This window comes from Magallana gigas, chromosome 5 (assembly GCF_963853765.1).
Source record: "Magallana gigas chromosome 5, xbMagGiga1.1, whole genome shotgun sequence".
Taxonomy (NCBI): domain Eukaryota; kingdom Metazoa; phylum Mollusca; class Bivalvia; order Ostreida; family Ostreidae; genus Magallana; species Magallana gigas.
Genome location: NC_088857.1, coordinates 16,396,856 through 16,421,785, shown reverse-complemented (window position 1 = coordinate 16,421,785; position 24,930 = coordinate 16,396,856). Strand labels below are relative to the sequence as shown.

Sequence of the window (24,930 nt, the reverse complement as noted above, 5' to 3'; positions counted from 1 at the left end):
TCTAGCCCCCTTTCTTCTTGCATGTTGTTTATGCTGATATCTCAAGCAAAAAAATCAATGAACTAAAATTTATGTATGTAAAGTAAATAAAATGCAAGCAACATGTGTTGTGAATGATAACCTTCAACTTTCATACCTTCTATTGACATGACTGTTCTTGTGAGCAGAAATAAGGTTTTCCCTGAAGAAGAAATTTCTCTTCCTTGGTAATTATCAACTTCCTGAACATATGTGTACTTTTTCTAAAATATTGTCACATACCATGCACACTTTCATTAATTCATTTGCACAAGGTTATCAAAATATCAGTTTGTAAAATTGAAATGAATCATGTACTTCACATAAATGGAGTGCCTGCATGTTTAATAACAGAATCATATATTATTTTGGATTATAAATGGGTTGGTAATTTATTTTTGCAGGAAGAATGAGGAAGAACAGACCCCAGGTAAGTGTCAGTGAGAGCTATGGAGAAAAATGATAAGGGGTGGGAGAGTGCATGTACTTTGTGGCCTTGACTAGAGTTAACTGAAGTCAACATATCAAAGTAGAATTGCTAATTTAAATAAGGAAGATTGTAAAGTACATCATCTATGTCACTGCTAACATTGGCTTTGTTAAAAATGCAACAACAAAAATTTGCATTAGTTTACTGGTGTCAGCTATATAACAGAAAGGGACATCACGTTCAATCAATTTTGTAAAACTTGTGTGAAAATGTTATCAGTGATTCTGATATATTGTAATGATTTAAAGTTCAACCCCATGTGTTGCAAACTGAAAAGGTAATAAAGTAAAAGTATGTAGTTATGCAAAAAAGACAGTAAAAATTTTAAAGACTTGTATGCAGCTGATATTTATTTTAAATTTATCAGTAAATGTTCATCAGTAATTTGATATCCTTATAAATCTGTTTCTTGATATAAAATAAAAAACTTGCTTGCTTATATTTTTTTTTTTGGTTACAGAGAAGAAACATGAACCAATGTTCATAAACCCCAGTTACCAGGGCTCCAGGCGGGAAGGGCTAACTACCTGGAGTCCATACAGAGCCGCAGACGAGGTGACACTTATCTCCATGCCAAAAACTGTGGTAAGAAACTACTTTTTATTATGAATGCAATTTCTTTAGACAATGCAATAAAAAATTGGCAAAATTCACCATCTTTTTGTAAAGTGTTTAAATCAATTAAGGACAAAGAATCATACTTTGAGTATTATGAAGTGATCAAATACAGCCGGGAGTGATCAAATGGTAGTAAAGACTGAAGGGCTTTATGATAGATTTGATCACGCCCAACTGTATTTGATCACCTTGTAATATTCAAAGAATGATTCCTTAAATTATTACTGATATTGACATATTTTTCAGCAATTATATGATTAAATATTAATAAAGTCACTGATGAAATGTATTGGATTATGCATTACAAAATCAATTCATAGTTTTATTTGATTATCTCGGACAAAGACACTGGAAATTCGAAAATGTTAATATTATAGAGTAAAGTTTGACATGTCTAATATAAAAGGGTATTATTTTACTGCAATGAACAGTTGGTAAAACCCATGAGGAGGGGTTCAGCCAAGGAAGTGAGTCCAGGCCTGTTGTTTTCACTCTAGAATCACTGATATTGAATAAGATAAATTGTTCCTTCACTTTCAAGATGCATGAAGTTCCTGTTGTTATTTTCAAAGTTCCTTATTTTAGTTTGCTATATTATTAAAAGCCTATTTCCAGATCATCAGGTGGATAAAAGATTGATTCCATCGGATTTAACAAATTTTTCTGATGCATGCATTAATTATATTGGTCTGTTAATATTTTTCAGAAGTCCACATGTATTTTAGTTTTGAGTTTCTTATTAAATTGTGTCTTTATATTATAAAAAAAATTTTGGGTACATGTGACTTACATAGGAACTGTCAAAACTGATTATGCTATTTGAAAATAGCAAAGGTCTTTGACAAAAGTTGGTTATTTAAAACAAAAAAATAAAGAATAAATCTTAAGAGAAATCAGTCTACAATTTTTAATTTAAATAAAACCCCCCCAAAAATATGTCAAATATGGTGATTGAAATGTTCATGATTTTCCCATTCAAACCCTAACCAAATTACAAAATATTTATAGTTCACTTAGCTAGAATAATGTAGTTATCCAGTAAAAGTTCTTGGTTTAATTAGTTGCCATTGTTTGCCCTATAATATGAGTACCTTCTTTCCTATGGAAAAATAATACCCGCCAACTTAACATAAGTTCAACAATAGTTTAGAAAAATATGATTCCATACATTTTTTGGTTAACCAGTAAAATTTCCCAAATATTTAAGGTTCCTGAGGATGATATGGAGAGAAAAAGTCATCATTCCAAGCGCCCCGCTGTGAACCTCCCTGAACCTGTGCCAAAGGCTTCCTATACAACAGAGCCCCCCAAACCAATCATATTGAGGAACTTCACCACAGGAAAATCCTACTCATCCAAACGCTCGTCAGACTCCAAACCCTACCTTCAAAATGGGTTCGGTTCTCGTGAAGAGTCAGACATTGACAAACTGAAATCTAGCTCCATTAGTCAAAGTGACTCAGGTAGAGTGAAGTCAGCCAATGGGGATCTATCCCAGAAGCCACCAATCCAGCATCAGAAACCATTCAAACGCACCCCTGAGGGGGAAGACATGACAGACATTGTGTCAAAGAACATTCACACAGGGGAAACCCCTGAAAACACAATAACTGCTGTACGGAACGAGCTACAGAACATTGTTCACCCCACAGTGGTGACCGTGAAATCAGGGGGGTGGATGGGCTCATCTTCAGGGGGGATGGCAGATATAGCATGAGAGGGCACGGCTAGTACTAGAGTGCTTGACCAAGGTAGTGTACACCATTCATGTAATAAATGTTAAAAAGCATCAAGGATCAACAGAAATGTGATATACTGTCAGTATTGGAAGCTTAATTGAACGGATCGTGTAAAATTGTTTTTTTCAATTTATCGTTGTATCAATAGAATAGGAAAATCTTCTTTGATATATTTGTTTGTTTTATTTCGAATTGCATATTGTACAGTGGAAAACATTCCTTTTACATATTTTGTAGATTTGTCATACATGTATTGTATAACAATTGTTACTGCAGTAAATTAAACCTTGTAGTTAGGTGATTGCCGAGGGATGTACATTGTTGAATTCATTTAGTGATTTAATCATATTTCACATGAACTAAACTCAAACTTTCATGTATTTTTTGTGAAATGACTCGACATTTCTTGACTGACATATCTCTGTTGAGAAAGATCTGCAAATGTTATGATTAACTTTATTCTTTCTTTCACAATTTTACAAGTTTGCATAACATACTCTAATTATTGCATTTAATTTATCAATTTTTGTAAATATGACTTAAAATTTTGTGATTTACATCTCTGTATTACGGAAACATCTACAAAAAAGGTAGATTAACTTTATTTATTCCCTTTATAGAGGTACACTTTCTATTGCATTTAATTTAAATTATTTACATTGATTGGTTGTGGTGAGAGTTCACACAGTTTGTTGAATTGTTGTGATTGTTGTATGGTATTCTATTCTATATTGGATAGGAACAGTTATTTATAATTATAGTTTAAACAATCTGGGTGTAATGAATAAAATGCATGCCCACTCACAAATCCTTAACCAGGTTCACAATATATGGAGAATAGTTTAATAGTATGGTATTCTTTTTATTGTTAAATCAGCATATTATTTTAATCTTTGTTATGAAAAAGAAAGAGTTTTCTTAATTCTCACCTTGATTATAGAAGTATGTGACATTTCACATGTAGAAGTCATTGTGCTTTGTCAGTAAAACAGTATATTAATAGTTATGTTTATACATTTACAGAAAGATGCATCTACATTTTGACATGATCTAGTGTTAAAATTTCTACAAAGTAAGAAAATGTATGAGGATAGAATAAACAGACTTTCGATTTTTTTTAATACTTTTTATTGCTTTAAATGTACAGATATATTTTTTTCATTGAAGCAAATATATGTAAATTAAAGCTTAATTCTGTTTAGTACAAATGTCTATTGAAATAATTGAATGAAATGATATTTATTATATTTATATAGATTATCTATACATCTATCAATATTGTCATTCCAAAAAGTGCAGTAGAAAACCACTCTGAAGCATGATATTTTTCAATGTAAATCAACATTCCAATATTTTACAATCAGCCAAATATGGTTTTCAATGATATTATTCCCGGTAAATGGGTTGTGAGTGCTGAGCTTATGTGATATTTTTATTGTTTTTATCCTTGCACATGAACAAATGTTTTCTACTTAATGACCAATCTTCTATAGTTATTATCTGAATAAATTATTGACTATTGTAGAAAAGTCTTTGTTGTGATTATCAGTACTGTATCGGCAGAAAATAAAATCTGAAATATCCAGAAAAAAAACTCGTACATAAGTTAAAAAATACAATCTGAATAAATTTAATATTTATCTGATGTTTTTAAAAAATTCATAATAATTCGTAATAACAAAAAATAGCATGCATCTATACTACTATATTAAAATAATAAACTCGAATTTTTGGTCTTTAATACCGAGAAATCGGAAGAATACTGTCTTTTGTTTTATATATTTTAAACATCATTGGTACTTGAAGATTACCAATTTTTTTTTTCTCAGTTAAGCTTCGCTAATTAATAATAAGCGAAAATTCCTAAAAAAAATCCCGGAAATCACCTGGATTTTTTGGATTTTACAATCTTGCGCTTGTGCAATACATCCACGCTAACAGGATCTTTAGTTTATGTTTCCACAATATCACATCTGCATGAATAAACTCAGAAATGATAATACAAATACGGGTAAATTTTCATTGGACTTTTGCCATATATTCTGTTCATAATTAAATATTAATCATTTCTTATGAAAGAAAGTATAAAATATCAATTATACATTTCAACTAAGTACTTACTTTTGTCTTCGTGATAACGAAAAATATTTGATAACATGCAAAAAAGTTACATTATATTTGTTAGGAGAGTGAAGATAGAATATGTTTTATCGTAAAAATGAATAACGTCCTACGGACACAGTTTTACAAAGAAAATACGTGTACGTTGGTGAAAAGGTGTTGAATTCTTCCATTCTATGGATTAGAATTTTTAGTTGAAAGGTATTTGCAGTCTCAAAAAGGTTTGTTGTGATGAATTTGACTGTTATTTTCGAGGCGACTTCATTAACTTTCTCCAAAATCGTTCCGCAGCGGTTCTGCAATTTTCTGCTACATTACGGGTATAAGGGAGGCATTCTAACTGTGGTGAGGGCCTTTCCCGAGATACAGTTAGATTATTCAAAGTAAGGAAAGTGTAGTGAAATTAATAGCATTATTGTAGGCCTATAGCTTTGTTATGTAAATGTCAATAACAAGGTGTGTCGATGAACCTATTTCGTAAATGTCCGATATGCAATGTCAACCCGTGCACGCACGGGTCAAAGTCTAGTCAGAAATAAAATATTATGCATCTCAAGAACAGATTTCGTAATACCAATAATCATCTAATTGTAAAAGTTCATTTACCCATATATACACACTCAAAAGGTCAGTAAAAAGTAATAATTTAGGAGGGGCGGAATTTTATTTACATTTAATTAGATATATATATAAAAAAAAACATTTTTCAAAAAAAAAAAATACTATGTAAAATTGAAATTAAAGGTAATATAAAAGGGTTTCAGATTAATTTACTATGACCCCATTAGTCAAAGATATTTCGGGCTATATGGGTGGTTCTCGAGAAAAGGATTTATAAACAAACTACGCTATTTTCATTTTCTTAATTGTTCTCATCAGGGCATCTGGGTCTTGATTTGAATAAACGTGAACGCACTTTACTCAAAGATGCCCTGAACCAAGTATGGTTGAAATTGACAAAGCGGCATTGTAGGAAAGATGAATGAAATATATTTTCTATCTTAAAACTTTGCTTCATGTGTGGTAATCTATCAATGAATTTGGATGCTATAACTTGAGAGTTGAAATGAAAATAAGCAAATAAAATGTTTTATTTGTTTTAAACCAATATGAGGCAAGAGAGGGACACCATTGGTTGAGTGCATGTGGAGGGGATACGGTCTAATATATGTATGGAAAATATTTAAATTCGGTCAGTTTTAATTAAAAATATGAAATACAATAAATGCAGACCACGATCAAACGGGTCTATAACACTTGAAGTTAAAATCGTGTTCTGTAGAACCTATAAACAATTAATTTGTTTTAGAATCAAAATTGAAGCAAAGTTATACAAGCTTTTTGTTTACATGTTCATGTTTATTGTTTATAGATTCTTAAAGCTAAGAAACGATAAAAGGTAAAGGTGAGTGATTTGGCCCTTGTCGTTTTTTGTTATTTTATTTTAAAGATTAGAACATAATATTCAATTATCGATTTAGTTTTAAAACATTGCAATAAACAAAGATTTTAAAAATGTCTTTTTATTTTGTATTTCTTTCCCAAAATAAATCATGTTATGCTCTAGTTGGTCAACGGTTGACCCGTATCAAAATAGTTATATGTTATAATGTTTCTGATGTTGAAATTATTTCCATATTTAATTTTGTACAAAAATACATTGGAAGAACTAAAATATTTTAAAATGATTTACAAATGCATGTATACTGTAAATTCCTTATATTACGCGAGTACTTAATTCCGCGACCCCGCTGGTTTGTGTCAAATCGCGAGAATTTAAAATCGCGACCGTTTAACTTTTCTCCTTATTTCTCATAGTTTTCAACTCTCAGAAAATAATGGCGAGATTTTAAAATCCGCGAGGGATGCTTCTCGCGATTTTACGCGAATATTAATTCCTCGCGTTTAATTAGGAATTTACAGTATACTAATCGAATTTTAAAATCAATTTTATAATACAAATGTTGTATCAATCAGTTGCTTTTTCCCAGGTCTTTTGTTTATAACTTCTGAAGACTTATTCGTTAAAAAAAAGTATAATACAATACCGGTCCAATTTGTCGAATTAATTCTTCATTCCATTGTAACCTTCTATCAGATTCTTCGGAATTTTTGTTAAAACTATCAAGAATATTGTAAACCACTAATCTGTGTATCCTTTCAGTCTTATTAAATATTTTAAATATTTTTCATTCCATTGTGATCCATGCCTTTACAGCTTGTATGAAACTTGAATATTCCAAGAAATAAACTCTAAAACATTCTATCTATAGATCATCCAAATCATATTATGACACAGTAACTCAGATTTCTCTCATTATCTGACTAGCACATTTTGATACAAATGTCTCCATTTCTAGACAGTTTTCTCCGTATGTCTCAAGTGCTAATGGTGTATAATTTTTACATTCTTTTAGCTATTCCTCATGATATTATGACACAATTACTAAGATATCTCCTTTAATCTCGTCAGCTACTGTTAAGCTAATGTATTTCGTATGAAATATCTCTATTTCTAAACATACATCTCTCTTTATCTGGTCATTTACTAGCGCATTTTGTTACAAATATCTCTATTTTTATATGCTTTTGTCAATGTAATTCAAGTAGCTGTACATAAAGATAGAAGATATCTACAAGTGTTGTTAATTTCAACATTCTATTAGGTCATCCACATGATTTTACTCAGATATCTCCCCTAATATCGTCAGCTACTGGTGCATATCTTTACAAATATCTCTTTTTTAGATGTGTTTGTCAATATCACTTAAATAATCATATAAGAACAAAGTTTTTGTTCTGTTAAGTCCCTCAGTCAGCTGGCCCTGGAAATAAGTCCCCAGCGTCACTGTTAAGAGAGAGGTATCTCGGTGTAGTACAAGCAATGCATGGTGAAACGTCACAGCAAAAATATCTTTAAACACAGCCCTTCCTGAAAATGAACATTATTGCACATATTTCAACTGTATTTATGTATAAGACCATTGTGTAGCATGAATTATGCTTTCCTTGTACATATAAACTGTAATAATTTATAGCAGCCAGCATCCAGGCATGTTTTCATCTTAATTAAAAGCAAATGAAATGCTATTTGATACTAGATGTAAAGTCATGATGAAATTATTTCTGAATGTGCACATTCACATACATCCTTGCTCTATTTGTTGTGTACTCCTTGTTTAAAATAATAAGATATTGGGATGTTACAAATGCATATTTTTACTTCATGGTCACAGCCCTCTAGTCCGTTTTAAACACTATTAAAATATTAAGTTTTGTATGCTCTAGCCTCCTTTCTTTTAGCATGTTGATAATTTTGATCTTTCATTGAGAAGCAACAAATTTTACTTCATGGTCACACCTCTCTAGGCCGTTTCAAACACTAAAAATTTATGAATGCTTTAGTCCACTTTTCTTCTGGCATGTTGTTAATTCTGATATCTCAAGCAAAAAATCAATGAACTGAAATTTATGTGTGTAAAGGAAATAGAATGCAAGCAACATGTGTTGTGAATGATAACCTTCAATTTTCATACCTTCTATTGACATGACTGTTCTTGTGAGCAGAAATAAGGTTTTCCCTGAAGAAGAAATTTCTCTTCCTTGGTAATTATCAACTTTCTGAACATATGTGTACTTTTTCTAAATTATTGTCACATACCATGCACACTTTCATAAATTCATTTGCACAAGGTTATCAAAATATCAGTTTGTAAAATTGAAATGAATCATATACTTCACATAAATGGAGTGCCTGCATGTTTAATAACAGAATCATATATTATTTTGGATTATAAATGGGTTGGTAATTTATTTTTGCAGGAAGAATGAGGAAGAACAGACCCCAGGTAAGTGTCAGCGAGAGCTATGGAGAAAAATGATAAGGGGTGGGAGAGTACGCATGTACCTTGTGACCTTGACTAGAGTTACTGAAGTAGAATTGTTAATTTAAATAAGGAAGATTGTAAACATCATCTATATCACTGCTAACATTGGCTTTGTTAAAATTGCCAAAAAAATTTATGCATTAATTTACTGGTGTCAGCTTTATAACAGAAAGGGACATCACACTCAATCAATTTTGTAAAACTTGTGTGAAAATGTTATCAGTGCATGATTCTGATATATTATAATGATTTAAAGTTCAAAACCATGTGAAAAGATAATAAAGTAAAAGTATGTAGTTATGCAAAAAAGACAGTAAAAATTTTAAAGACTTGTATGCAGCTGATATTTATTTTAAGTTTATCAGTAAATGTTCATGAGTAATTTGATATCTTTATAAATCTGTTTCTTGATATAAAGTAAACAAAACTTGCTTGCTTATATTTATTTTTTTGGTTACAGAGAAGAAACATGAACCAATGTTCATAAACCCCAGTTACCAGGGCTCCAAGCGGGAAGGGCTAACTACCTGAAGTCCATACAGAGCCGCCGACGAAGTGACACTAATCTCCATGCCAAAGACTGTGGTAAGAAACTACTTTTTATTATGAGTGCAATTTCTTTAGACAATGCAATGAAAAATTGGCAAAATTCACCATCTTTTTGTAAAGTGTTTAAATTAATTAAGGAACAAAGAATCATTCTTTGAGTATTATGAAGTGATCAAATACAGTCGGGAATGATCAGATCTTAATAAAGCCTGAAGAGCTTCAAAATAGATTTGATCATGCCCGACTGTATTTGATCACCCGATAATATTCAAAGAGTGATTCCTTATTTTTGATATTGACATAATTTTCAGCAATTGTACGATTAAATATTAATATAGTAATTGATGAAATGTATTGGATTATACATTACAAAATCCATTCATGGTTTTATCTCAGATAAAGACACTGGAAATTCGAAAATGTAAATATTAAAGGATAAAGTTTGACATGTCTAACATATAAGGGTATTTTTTACGGCAATGAACAGTTGGTAAAACCCATGAGGAGGGGTTCAGACAAGGAAGTGAGTCCAGGCCTGTTGTTTTCACTCTAGAATCACTGATATTGAATAAGATAAATTGTTCCTTCACTTTCAAGATGCATGAAGTTCCTGCTGTTATTTTCAAAGTTCCTCAGTTTAGTTTGCTATATTAAAGACTATTTCCAGATCACCAGGTGGATAAAAGATTGATTCCATCGGATTTAACAATTTTTTCTGATGAATGCATTAATTATATTGGTCTGTTAATATTCTTCAGAATTCCACATGTATATTAGTTTTGAGTTTCTTATTAAATTTTGTCTTTATATTATAAAAAAAATCTTTGGGTACATGTGACTTACATAGGAACTGTCAAAACTAATTATACTATTTGAAAATAGCAAAGGTCTTTGACAAAAGTGGGTTATTTAAAACAAAAAATAAAGGATAAATCTTAAGAGAAATCAGTCTACAATTTTTAATTTAAATAAAACCCAAAAATAATATGTCAAATATGGTGCTTGAAATGTTCATGATTTTTCCATTCAAACCCTAACCAAATTACAAAATATTTATAGTGTACTTAGCTAGAATAATGTAGTAATTCAGTAAAAGTTCTTGGTTTAATTAGTTATCATTGTTTGCCCTAAAATATGGGTACCTTCTTTCCTACAAAAAAAAATAAACCTACCAACTTAACATAAGTTCAACAACAGCTAGTTTAGAAAAATATGATTCCACCCATTTTTTGGTAAACCAGTAAATTTATTTCCCAAATTTTTAAGGTTCCTGAGGATGATATGGAGATAAAAAGTCATCATTCCAAGCGCCCCGCTGTGAACCTCCCTGAACCTGTGCCAAAGGCTTCCTATACAACCGAGCCCCCCAAACCAATCATATTGAGGAACTTCACCACAGAAAAGTCCTACTCATCCAAACGCTCGTCAGACCCCAAACCTTACCTTCAAAATGGGTTCGGTTCTCGTGATGAGTCAGACATTGACAAACTGAAATCTAGCTCCATTAGTCAAAATGACTCAGGTAGAGTGAAGTCGGCCAATGGGGATCTATCCCAGAAGCCACCAATCCAGCATCAGAAACCATTTATACGCACCCCCGAGGGGAAGACATGACAGACATTGTGTCAAAGAACATTCACTCAGGGGAAACCCCTGAAAACACGATAACTGCTGTAAGAAACGAGCTACAGAACATTGTTCACCCCACAGTGGTGACCGTGAATTCAGGGGGGTGGATGGGCTCATCTTCAGGGGGGATGGCAGATATAGCATGAGAGGGCACAGCTAGTATTCTAGAGTGCTTGACCAATGTAGTAAACACCATTCATATAACATTGGTGGTAAATGTCTTTACAGCATCAAGGATCAACAGAAATGTGATATATTGTCAGTATTGGAAGCTTAATTGAACGGATCGTGTAAAATTGTTTTTTTTATTTATCATTGTATCAATAGAATAGGAAAATCTTTTTTGATATATTTGTTTGTTTTATTTCGAATTGCATATTGTACAGTGGAAAATATTCCTTTTACATATTCTGTAGATTTGTAATACATGTATTGAATAACAATTGTTATTGTTGTAAATTAAACATTGTAGTTAGGTGCTTGCAGAGGAATGTACATTATTGACTTCATATAGTAATTTAATCATATTTTACATGAACTTAACACAAACTTTCATGTATTTTTTGTGAAATGACTCGACATTTCTTGACTGACATATCTCTTCTCAGAAATATCTGCAAGTGTTATATATTTAACTGTATTCTTTCTATCACATTTTTACAAGTTTGCATAACATACTCTTATTTTTGCATTTAATTATACATTTTAGTAAATATGACTTAAAATTTTGCAATTTACATCTCTGTATCGGGAAGCATCTTTAAAAAGGTACAGTAACTTGATTTATTCCCTCTTTCACGTTTAAACAAGTTTGCATTGAGAAGTACAGTTAGTATTGCATTTAATTTATTTACATTGATTGGTTGTGGTGAGAATACACACAGTTTTTTTAATTGTTGTGATTGTTGAATGGTTATTCTGTAGTGAATATATGGGAGCAGTTATTCATAATAATAATTTTAACAGTCTGGGTGGTAATGAATAATATGCATGCCCACTCACAAATCCTTAATCAGGTTCACAATATATGGAGAATAGATTAGTATGGTATTCCTTTTATTGTTAAATCAGCATATTTTTTCAATCTTTGTTATGAAAAAGAAAGAGTTTTTCATTTTCGTTTTCATTATAAAAGTTTTTGACATTTCACATGTACAAGTCATTGTGCTCTGTTAGTAAAACAATATATTAAAAGTTATGTTTATACATGTACAGAAAGATGCATCTACATTTAACATGATCTTGTGTTAAAATTTCTACAAAGTGAAAAAATGTATTAGGAAAGAATAAACAGATTTTCGAAAAATTTTATACTTTTTATTGCTTTAAATGTACAGATATATTTTTTTCATTTAAGCAAATATATGTAAATTAAAGCTTAATTCTGTTTAGTACAAATGTCTATTGAAATAATTGAATGAAATGATATTTATTATATTTATATAGATTATCTATACATCTCTCAATATTGTCATTCCAAAAAGTGCAGTGGAAAACCAATCTGAAGCATATTTTTCAATGTAAATCAATATTCCAATAATTTACAATCAGCCAAGTATAGTTTTCAATTATATTATTCCCGGTAAATGGGTTGTGAGTGCTGAGCTTATGTGATATTTTTATTGTTTTTATCCTTGCACATGAACAAATGTTTTCTACTTAATGACCAATCTTCTATAGTTATTATCTGAATAAATTATTGACTATTGTAGAAAGGTCTTTGTTGTGATTATCAATACTGTATCAGCAGAAAAAAATTATTTGAAATATCCAGAAAAAAACTCGTACATAAGTTAAATACTACTATCTGAATAAATTTAATATTTATCTGGTGATTTTAAAAAAAATCATAATAATTCGTAATATCGAAATAGTAAAAAGTCATAATTTGGGGGGGGGGGGCGGCAATTTTATTTACATTTAATTAGATATTAAAAAATAACCCTATTTTTTCCAAAAAAAAGAAAAAAAGAAATACTATGTAAAATTTAAATGAAAGAAAGGTAATATAAAAACGTTTTCAGATTATTTTACAATGACCCCATTAGGGTTATATGGTCCTCGCGAAAAGGATTTATAAACAAACTACCCTATTTTTATTTTCTTAATTATTCTCCCTAGGGCATCTGGGTCTGGATTTAAATAAACGTGAAAGCACTTTACTCAAAGATGCCCTGAACCAAGTGTGGTTGAACTTGACAAAGCGGTATTGTAGAAAAGATGAATGAAATATATTTTCTATCTTAAAACTTTGCCTCTTGTGTGCTAATCTATCAATGAATTCGGATGCTATTACTTGAGAGTTGAAATGAAAATAAGCAAAAAGAAATATGTTTTATTTTGTTTCAAACCAATATGAGGCAAGAGAGGGTCACCGTTTGTTGAGTGCGTGTGGAGGGGATACGGTCTAATCTATGTAGGAAAATATATAATAAAATCCTTAAACAGTTCAGGTTGTTTCTGTTAAAATTTTGATTAACTTAAAGTATGAAATATGATAAATTCAGACAATTGAACGGGATCTTAATTGGGGTTAAAATTAATAAAGACGTCATCTTCTGTAGAGCCTATAAATAATTTGTTTAAAATCAAAATGGAAGCAAAATAACACGTACAAGCTGTTTGTTCATATTATTTTTGATTTCATAAAGCTTTTCAGATAAAAAAAAAAGAAAAGATGAGTGATTTGGCCGATGCCTTTTTGGTCAATGTTTTTTTAAAGATAAGAGCACGATAATTATTTATCAATGTAGTTTTAATAATTTCAATAATCAAATCTTTCAAAAATGTCCTTTTATTTTGTATTTTTGGGAGTTGATTTTAATCAACTCTCTAATGCAGTTACTCTGGCAAACCGAAAGTGAAACAGTGTTTGGACCTAAGCACAAATCACCACCGCTGACAAGACTTAGTTCTTGAAAATAATAGAAAATTCGATGTAATGTATGCTTAAGCATTGTTTTTCAAGGAAACGTATCTATAACCACTTTGAAAATAGTCAGATTTTATATAATACGAACAAGTTAGATATTATTGTAGTCTCATGTATTCCTACGCCAGAGTTTAATATAGTCTCGTTCAACCAAACGCTCGACTGTCTCCGTAAATCTCCGACAAGCAAAGAGGCTCTCTTGCTTGTCGGAGATTAACGGAGACAGCCGAACGTCTGGTTGAACGAGACGAAAGTTCGACATCAATAGTGCTTGGATCCATAAATCTTTTAGAATTGTTTCGATTACTAATACATAGTTTAAAATCCATCTTTAAATATTACACAACATGATTCATATGGTGTTTCTCGAAATTCTTGTCAGAAAAGTCTAAAACTCCATATTATAAAAAAGTGCAAAATTCAACTACAGACTAGAAACTAATTGCCTTGCAAGATAAGTTGATTTTAAAATAAATAATAATCGATAAAATCAACTCCCGTCAGTACTTCAGTACTTTGATTTCCAAAAAATTCATATGAAATGCTCTCTTTGGTCAACGGTTGATCCGTATCAAAATAGTTATATGTTAATATTTACATTTTCATCTGTCTTTGTCTGCGAATCAATTTTGAACCGTAAAACCTGAAAAATTCATAAAACATGAGTGACACAAAATGGGCGTGTCTTATAGCATTACCAAGAAAAAATATTGGCTGCGCCGCGTAGTAATACATAGCATTTGCTACATGAAGAAATAGTGGTTCTAAAATAATGTTGTTTTAAAGTGTAAAATTTGGAAATAATATGAATATAAGTAATAAGGAATCATTCTTTGAATATCATGAGGTGATAATTTCGGTCGGAGCATGGTCAAATCTATCACAAAGCCCTTCGGGCTTTTTTGGATTTGACCACGCCCCGACCGAAATTATCACCTCATAAAACTAAAAGTATGATTCCTTATTCCTTAATTATGTTTCTGATGTTGAAAACATTGTTATATTTAATATGGTACATAAATACATTGTAAGAACTAAGAATTTTAAAAATTCAAAATATCTTGACAATTCAGTACAGTGGATCTAACATAAAGAGTTATATTAAAGAAATATGCCGATTTTTATCCACAATTTACCAAAACCCGTTTGTTGCTTTAGATTGTTTTATATTCCTATTGTAACAGGTTTATCCGTTGATGTATAGAAGAAATCAACACTCCTGTTAGGGTTCGATTAACGGGCTTTTATTATCACCAGTTATATAAATAGATTTGACCCTGTAAAAACAATATAACAAATATGAATATACGGCATAAAACACATAAACTTCAAGTAATTACGTATTGATGTACAATCAATATATTGAAGTAATTTAACTTTATAAAGGGAGATAACTCATATAAGTAAACTACAATATACATAGTATCTCCTTTATATCAATTTACATGCATTTACGTTTCAGTTATTAAACTATTGCTATAATTATGTAATGCATATAATACATTAATATGATATTCTAGGCATATGAACATACAAATAGCATTCTATGGGAATAGGCCCTATGTACAAGTTGAACCAAGATCAATACGACTCAATTGCAAGGTATATGTGCATTCTGTAATTAATTATGTAACTATTACACTATCATAAAAGTAGTTTTAATTAAAACACTTTTAGGGAAACTTCAGTTATAACTATACTTTTAACTTTATCTTATTATTTCAAAAGTTTCTCTCTCACTATTCATTCAATCAGAGAAAGTGCAAAAGAATTATAAATATGATTAAATACTGATTTGACATTTAGTAGAAATATTATAAATGATATTAATATTAGTGATATTAGATTAACTTACCAAGAAGAGATGTAATTTGTCAAAAACGTCTGTACACTTTTATTACAGTCTGCTCTCTTCAAACCCTTGACAAAGATTAAACTAAAACCCAAAGAACTTTTGGAGGGAAATTGACCAACCAATTAGACAAACAAGAAACAAACTAAAACACCAGTGAGATTAAAAGACACAACTTAACTTTGACCAAACTATAATTACTGCCCTAAAGGCAACTCTGGACCTTTCTACAAATTAAGTTGTCATGAATGAATGCACACTAATATATTTTAAGATCAATTTAATAATTATAGAATCCAATATATATGCATTCAAAAAATCATGAAAATATCAAAATGAAATGATGCATATGTACTATACATGTACTTGTAATTAAATCATAGAATATGAGACTGCTACACTATTTAACAACCCCCCCCCCCCAATTGTGGCGCCACTTTTCTCCAGGGAATCATGATCAAACTTCAATCTGCACAATCTGTACTTCCACACAAGTTTCACTTTTTTTTGGCAGAATGCTTTTCCAGAAGATTTTTTTAAAGATTTTCCTCTATTTATTCCCAAGTAAAAATTTAACACTCCCCACCATTGTTTCCCCACTATACCCGGGAGATGACAAACTTGAATGTACACTTCCTGTCTCAGGATGCTTCCACACAAATTTGAGCTTTTCTGACCTATTGGTTTTTGAGAAGAAGATTTGCAAAGATTTTCTCTATGTATTCCAATGTAAAAACTCATCCCCTATTGTGGCCCCATCCTAACTCCGGGGACCATGATTTGAACAAACTTAAATCTACATGTACAATACTTAAGGAATGAGTTTAAAATTTATTAGTTTTATACGATATAAAATGGTTTGGGGCAGTTTACGCTTTATAAACCTTCTGGTAAATAGAACAATGAATCTCTACTATAACTTCTCACAGATGATTCATTTTTATGGCCACTCATATGCATAATGTGTCGAACCTCAAAACCTGCGTCGTTCAATACTTGAATTGAGGGTGCGCGTACACTGTAGGCTATGTGCAGTGTAAGTTTTACTGCATTTTGCATTTTTACAAATGTCGGCCATGAACCGCGTGAATTGGTATTTTTTTATCGGAACATCTGTGTACCAAATTTCCTCAGTTGTTGGAGATTTAAGCGCTTCCTTTGAACATCTGTTAAATAAAAATGTTGCCTTAGGGTCCAACTTCGAGAGGTAGTGTTTCAAAGAGGCGACTGGACATCTTGCCCCAGCAGAAGGTACCTCATACATTCTTTTCTCTTTCGGGTTTTCATTTGCATCAATTCCTTCTTGCCAATTTTTCTGTTTCGTTTCATGTGACAAAGCAACATATTCCTGTTTATTTTCATCAACATGAAATTCAAATGAATCAGTTTGTAGTTGTTCATTTAATTCTAACCCCCTTCTGATAAATTGAATTGCAATAAGTAACCAGATTCGGAATCTTAAAGAGATTGGTGTTGGTTCCCCGAAAACATAGGCAGAAATTTTGTCTAGGTGTCCTGTTTAGGAATGATTTCTTTGTGTTTGATTGGTCGTGAGAGGCCATCTTGTAGGTTTTTCTCGGTCACATACAATATCAAATTGTCGTCCAACATCATGAATGTGACGGTTTAATGCTGACCTTTATATGCTTTTGAATGTATTGTTATGATATTCAGACGCTTGTTGTTTGGTCGTAGATTGAGACCTTTTTTCATTTGGCCTTAGTGCAGCCTCTGCATAGAACTTTTCAAGATGGCTATGGAGCTCAGGTGCAGAAATTGAATGAAAGTTGGTTGGCTGCCTAAGAGCCTCAACACTCCATTCTGTAATGAAATTTGAAATTTTTGTTTTGAACATATCAAATTATTTATCATGCTTATTTACATGTTTATAAATCCAGATAGCTTAATGTTAAAACAACCATGCATTTTGTGTGGGGAATTTGGGTTCAAGTCCCAATCTGGATGTACAAAATTTAAGTGATGATGACTTAATATTTTCAATTTGAGCACTTCATTAAATATATAAATCATAAATTTACCTTGAAACAAATTTAATCCCCACTTAGTGTTAGATTTTGTGGCTTTTGACTGTCTTCTTTCTTTAAGATCCTGAATTTCTGCATCACTGACAGATTTAAATCTCTTGCTATAGGATGGCTCTTGCAGCATTGTTTCTTCTGTTTTTATTGGGCTTAAAACCCTCTCAAGCTCCTCCTCTGTTTCATTTGTTGATGTTGAGACATCAAATTCACCATCCAGTAATTGGTGCAGTGTGTCCCAATCAATTTCTATAATCTCTACAGTCTCCCCTACACCTAGCATCTCAAAATCTGCCATGTTGTTTATAGCAGACGACAACAAACCAAACAACTAACACTGTGCCGGATAATTACCGTATGCCAGTGCCAAGGTGGCATTTTTGTACCCGTCTAAGCTGCATAAATCGAAAAATTTAAATATGCCATATGATAGACCATTGTTTAAATAGCAAAAAACCACCTTTGTTGTCATTGTATCTCACCTGTCAGGTGAGATATTTACCTTTTAAAAACAAATTCCTATAGGAAAATAATTTTTCCCACAGGAAAAACAGTATTCCTATAGGAAATTTGAAATTTCTTATCGGAATACAAGAACTTCCTATAGGAATTTCAATTTCGATAGTATTTGATAAAATCCGATAGGAAAACTTAATATCCTGTAGGAAAACTACAAGTCTGAATCAAATTCCTACAGGAAATACCATTCTCCTATGGGAAATATAATTCCTATAGGACTTTTTAAAAATCCTGAAGGATTGTCAATATTTCCTGTAGGAGAATCAATTCTCCTATGGAAATTATCATTTTCCTATGGGATATTAATTTTTAAAGGTAAATATCTCACCTGTCAGGTGAAACACTTAAAACAAAAGTGGTTATATACTCTCTAGACAATTGTCTATCATTTGGTATATATAGATTTTTCCGAAACTGCATCTTAAGCGGGTGCAAAAATGCCACCTTGGCACTGGCATACTTATCCGGCACAGTTATAGTTACTATAGTTGCATCTAAATTTTGTCTCAATAATATATTTGGTATAAACTTTGTCTTAATTGTTTAAATGAACAATACAAACAATTTTTTAATGATATTTATTTTTCAAGGTTTAAGATTGTATATAATATATGTATTATATGATCTCTAATGTAAACAGGAAGTAATGGAAAAAGTAGTTCCGGCTCATTGTTGTCAAGGGGGCGTGGCCCCAAGGGCAACATTCTTTATAAAATATAAAACACTGTCATGTGACTGGCTAATCCAATCAAAAGCTTCAATGTGTATGAAATTAAATTATTCGAAGATGCTTCTTTACAAATTTGAGCATTTCTGGCCTTACATTTTTTTTGATTTTTAAAGATTTTTACTATGTATTCCATTGTAAAACTTGATCCCACCATCGTGAACCACTCTTCCCCCCGGGGATCATGATTTGAATAAATTTGAATCTACACTACCTGGGGGAGCTTCCACAGTTTCAGTTTTCCTGGCTGATTAGTTTCTGAAAAGATTTTTAAAAATACCAAATTATATTCAATAATTCTTAATTATATCTCCTTAAAAAAAGGGTGCGGCTCTTCATTTGAAGAAACTTAAACCCCGTTTACTTAATGATGCTTTATGACAAGTTTGGTTGAAATCGGCCCAGTGGTTCTGGAGAAAAAGATGAAAATGTGAAAAGTTTACAACGACAACGACGACATCGACAGACAACGGACAAATCTTTATCAGAAAATCATACTATGGCCTATGGAGCTAAAAATCATGTAATTTCAAAATAAGAGCTCATAATATCAATACAACTAGAAATCTGACCAGTCAGGAAGGGCCCCGCTATGACAATTAATATACAGAAGTGAAACAAGAGGCCCATGGGCCACATCGCTCACCTCAGCAACAATGGCGAAGTACATTGACTTAACACACTTAACGGTCAGACGCGACCTATCTTGAGTTCCATTTTTTTCTATTTTTTCCTATCTCCACAATGTGAAGATTTCCACCAAGTAATTCCATAATTATATTTTCCTGTTATATGATACTTTTTTTATTTAGATATAAAGTGTTCAATTGAAAATATATACTTTGACTTTATTTATAAGCATTCAAATGCATTTTGCATGCTATTTTAAGGAAAATTCTAAATATTATAGCTCTAAAAATAGCCTGGTAATAAACCTTGAATTTTTGGGAATTAACAGGTTTAAATGTTAATAAATAAGGAATAATTTATCAAGGAAAATTATATAAAATTGAGGAACGTCTCGTGTGTCCTTAAATAATTACGAACAGTAAAATTTAATATTTAGCAAAGTTAAGTACCATGATAATTTTCTGACCTAAAACTCAATATTTTATAAAGGGGTAGGGGTGAAAATATATTGTGATATATTAATTATATATAACACCGGCATATTATTTCCTACAGTTTTTGCACATATGTGAACAGTATTAGCTCATTTAAGATAAAAAAAAAATCATACATTTCCTAAGACGTATATCAGTTAAAAAATCAGCACCCATTGTGTGTAATCATAATTTGAACATTTTGAATCTACACAATTAAAGGATGCCAACATTTTATTTCATTAATATGTTGTCTTAGAGGCCATGCAATGCATATTTATTTTATATGATGAAAATACTGGAAAAGGTAGTTACCATTTACCTGCAATATTTCTTGTTTGATAAATTGATATTTATGAAAAAAAATATCGAACTTAAATTAGTGTAATTATCATTTTCCACATCTAAGTGAATATTTTTGGTGTGTTTATTTAAGATGCCAAGCTCTATGAATATACCATGCAGATGAGATACATTTCATTATCACAGCTGATGTCTCATATGTGAAAGTTAACACTGAAAGATTGACGGACAGAGAATCGCCAGCTAGTCTGGAAGGCAGTACGCAGTGTTTGAACTCTGTGGCAAAAGTTGCTAAGGCTACAGTAAAAAACTTAATTGGTCTTCCCTTAAATAATTGTTTACCTGATGTAAACTTGTGTGACGTTTAATATCCTTACTCACTTGATCGATGAAAACATTTGACTGGAAAATGTTGTCACATGATGTGTTAAAAAGCTATATAATTTAATATATTGTCAGGCATACAGGTATCAGTTTTGTACTAAGGCCCATTAATTATTTCATATTCCCTCAAAAACAACAAACGGCTACAAACCAAGATGATTTTCTGCTGCAATATTTTCTTTAAAATAATGATAATGCACGGATATCCTCATAATTATAATGTGTCAGAACTGTTAAAAAGAAGTTTTTATTTACTCGTTTGAAAAATACCAAAATTGTTGCAGATTACAAATAATTTATCAAATGAGAGAGGACCCCAGAAAGTAGTTATAGCACATCATCCTTTTGATTTTTCTGTACACAAGTATATAATGTTTAGCAAGACAATTCCAATCATCAACAAACATTTCAGCGTCAGTCGTAGAATGATAGGCAACTTTAAAAAACTTATTCAATTTGTTAAATTTCATTTTATTTAATGCATTCATACATTATATAGATAAAATGTTTTGTAATTGAGCTAGCCAGGTGACACAAAATCAGTTTATGCACTGTGTATTTTGGAGAAATTAGTCCTACCCTATGACCCAATTACAACAGTTTTTAGTTTTGAAGATAACTGTAAACAAACGGTTTTGCATTAATTTGGCAGAGTTATTAAATAATTACAAGTTACCTTCTAATTGTAGTATCAACAAGAAATGTAATGATTATCGATTGTAATTTTCAATGCACGGTATATGTGTTTGCATCACCCGTATTTATAACCTCTAAAGATAAGACAGTCGCGGGTGATTAATCACAACAGGGTTTAACCAGTTAACTGAGGCTGTGAAAACGTCTTTTCAGATTCATAAACATCTTTTTATTGTCTTTGGATTTAAATTACACGATTATAAACTCGGAATTCATGGCTACTTCAAATTCTCTTTCGGAGAAAATTCCGGCGAAGTTACCGATCAAAAATCGATTATTTCAATCAAAGTCGCTCCCTTGTTTGATCCTTGTTGACACAATTAGAAATTAATAAACAATAAAAACAAAGGGAAATGCACTTTAGTACGTTGTTAATGCATCAGATTTTATCATTTTCGCAGGTAAACAATCAACTGCCTATTTACCGAAGTTAATGTTCCAAATACAAGGCGATTGTTTCCCAAGTTAAAAAGCAAAATGAAACGAAAAATTCAAAACAAGCTAAAACCACCCTCACAAGTGAAAATGACAACGCGTTGAAATATTTAACCTCAATTTACTTCACAATAATCGGCACCAATGTTATTTCCATGTTTCATAGATTATATTCGCATGTGAACTGTTGCACAACAAACTGCCAGCTTCAAACAAAGAACCTCGTTTTCGAGATGCGGTAGACTGGCGATGCCTGTCATAAGACCAGTCTATCACAATGAATTGCCAGTCTACGTATATGGAATAACGAGCCATTCTTTATTAGTATTTTCGCAAATATCTCAAATTTGGAACAGAGTTCGACTATAATTTTTGCAATTTATATTTTCCTTTCCGTAAGGATGATTTATGCTAAATTACGTTAAGATTAACTCAGTAGTTCTTAAGAAGAAGATTTTTTAAAATGCACCCCCCTTTTTTACAGTTTCGAGGTTTTCTCCGCTTTGAATACAATCTGGCCTTTTATTTTTGCAATTCATATTCGCCTTCTTATAAGGATGATTTGTGCCAAATTTGGTTAAATTTAACCAAGTGGTTTACATCAAAATGTTAAAAGTTTACAGACGGACAGACAGACGGACGGACTGACGGACGGACGGACGGACAGACGGACGACGGACAACGGGTGATCAGAAAAGCTCACTTGAGCTTTCAGCTCAGGTGAGCTAAAAAACTTTGAAATCCATCCTCTTTATATTAAGAATGATGAAAAATAAATGCCCGGCATAAGATGTAAAGAACTGCATAATATAGGATCTCATGATTTGTAGTTGGATATGATTTTCATCCAGCAATTAAAGTGTTAAACTGAGGGGTAAAAATATAAGGGTGCAGCTCATGAAATAAGAGTTTAATTTGATTACATTTTAAAAAAAAAATATGAAAATTATAAGTAACAGCAGCATATACCGTGATATAGAGGTGGAGGTATAGGCGATGACGTAATTATTAGGGCCACCTAGAGGGTATTTTTAGAAAAGGTAGCAATATAGAGGTCGTGTTCTCATTGGTGGACTGTATATAGAGGTGATGACGTAGTTACTATTGAGGCCCTATAGAGGGGGACTTTTTAGAGCAGTAAATTTATAGAGGTCGTGTTCTCATTGGAGGATTGAATATAGAGGTGATGGCATAGCTATTTATAGAAAAGGTTCTGTACAGAGCTTGTTCGTCACCATTATATTTAGAAAGGTATCATTATAGAGTTCGCATAGAAACATATTCATTATAGAGTTAATTACTATACCAGATAATGAGCATGCGCAAAAAAAATGATTTTTAGTTATTCATTTATGTAAAAACAATCATTTCATTATGGATTGTCGAGGAGTACAGTACAAATGGAAAATTATAGCTTGGAGTGCATTGAAAAAAGATGAGAAAAATCCCAAAACGTGGACATTGAATGAGAGTCGTTGGTTTGACAATAAGACAGCTTGTATAAAAGATTTTAGAGAAGTGACCCGAAACGGTTACGATTTTGCAGACAGCTGGGGAACTAAAGAAATTTTATTAAAACGTAGAGTTATGCCCCAGTGAGCGCCTGATATGAAACACGATGAATGCAAGACAGACAAAGTTATCAATGAAAAAAGTTCAGTTTAACGATAACGTTCACACTCTGTTAGTTCCATACGAAGATAGGAAAGGTGAATGGATGAATTATGCCATTGATAGAGCCCATTTTAGGAGAAGAATTCAACAGACAGAGATGATTTTGTTGCCTATATTGAATAAGAAAATAAAATTATTGGAGTGTAACCAAGCATAGCCCAGGTGAAAAAAAAATGCAAATGGAGAGATTTTTTTATTTAAAAGTGCTGATATTGCACAACATGTTGAAAACAAAATATTGTTTAACATGGTGAAAGTAGATATTGCACAACGATGGTGAAAGCATATAAAAAAATGATTTTGCAGAAAAACAGTATGTAAGGGGGCTAAATTAAGTATATGATATAATTTTTAACAAAGGAAAAAATGTTATATTACATTGTGTTATGAAAAGTCACCAGAATCAGATGGGTTTTTTGCAATGTCCACGTTGCAATCCAAATGACTTTATTAACTATTAGTTTGTGAAAACAAAAAACATTTCATTGTGTTCAAAGTACCCTTCGTGTTCAGTGATAGATTTATGTAATTATATTTGTTACTTATGTATGTAATATGCTATAAGTTTTTTTTATACATGTAAAGTTAATGAAAGAAATATTCTATTAGATCATGTACAAAACTTCTTTTTTGTATCATTATGATGGTATTGCTATCTTAATCATACATGTTGTACTATAATAAAAAAAATGTTTTACCATGGATTATTTTTATAATTTTTTTAAAATATTATGTGAATTTAAAAAGAGACGTTAAACTGTGTTTGGTTCATAAATCAAGATGGTGCTGACTGAGGAACAACGACGGTACTTGGAAAACATATGGACTGACGTGAAACATGCTGCCTCTTTTGCAGGCCCTTACAAATTGTATCAAATTGTGAAAAAAGAAGGGAAACACAAAATTGGTTTAAAGGGTATAAGAGACTTTTTGTCAAATTTAGAACCGTATTCACTTCAAAAGAGAGTTCAGAGAAAGTTTCCTAGACGTCACGTTTTAACCGATTCTATAGACACCATATGGGATGGTGATTTACAAGATATGCGTAACATATCCAAGGAAAATGAAGGCGTACAGTATATTATGGTTTTGCAAGACATATTTTCAAGATATATATTTACAGCTCCTTTGAAACAAAAAACGGCGTCGTATGTAATAGAAGCTTTAAAAGGGATTTTTGCTAATGGAAGAAAACCCAAAGTATTTAGAACCGAT

General features: G+C 31.5%; 1 protein-coding gene across 7 annotated transcripts in view; it reads left to right on the top strand.

The window, feature by feature from the left end:
• The window catches only part of LOC105324611 (serine-rich adhesin for platelets), a 28,688-nt gene extending 19,155 nt beyond the window's left edge, over positions 1-9,533 (top strand). For 3 of the 7 annotated variants that reach the window (XM_066086355.1, XM_066086360.1, XM_066086361.1), the window contains exons 14-18: positions 168-206; positions 423-448; positions 969-1,093; positions 1,558-1,593; positions 2,334-4,394. In XM_066086355.1, coding sequence (XP_065942427.1) covers positions 168-206; positions 423-448; positions 969-1,093; positions 1,558-1,593; positions 2,334-2,843 — 736 coding nt within the window. In that variant the 3' untranslated portion in view covers positions 2,844-4,394. Of the gene's footprint in view, positions 1-167; positions 207-422; positions 449-968; positions 1,094-1,557; positions 1,594-2,333; positions 4,395-8,808; positions 8,835-9,333 lie in introns of those variants that run through there. The other 4 variants (XM_066086358.1, XM_066086357.1, XM_066086356.1 and 1 more) reach the window with 3 other exon arrangements.
• Positions 9,534-24,930: the final 15,397 nt, after the last annotated feature.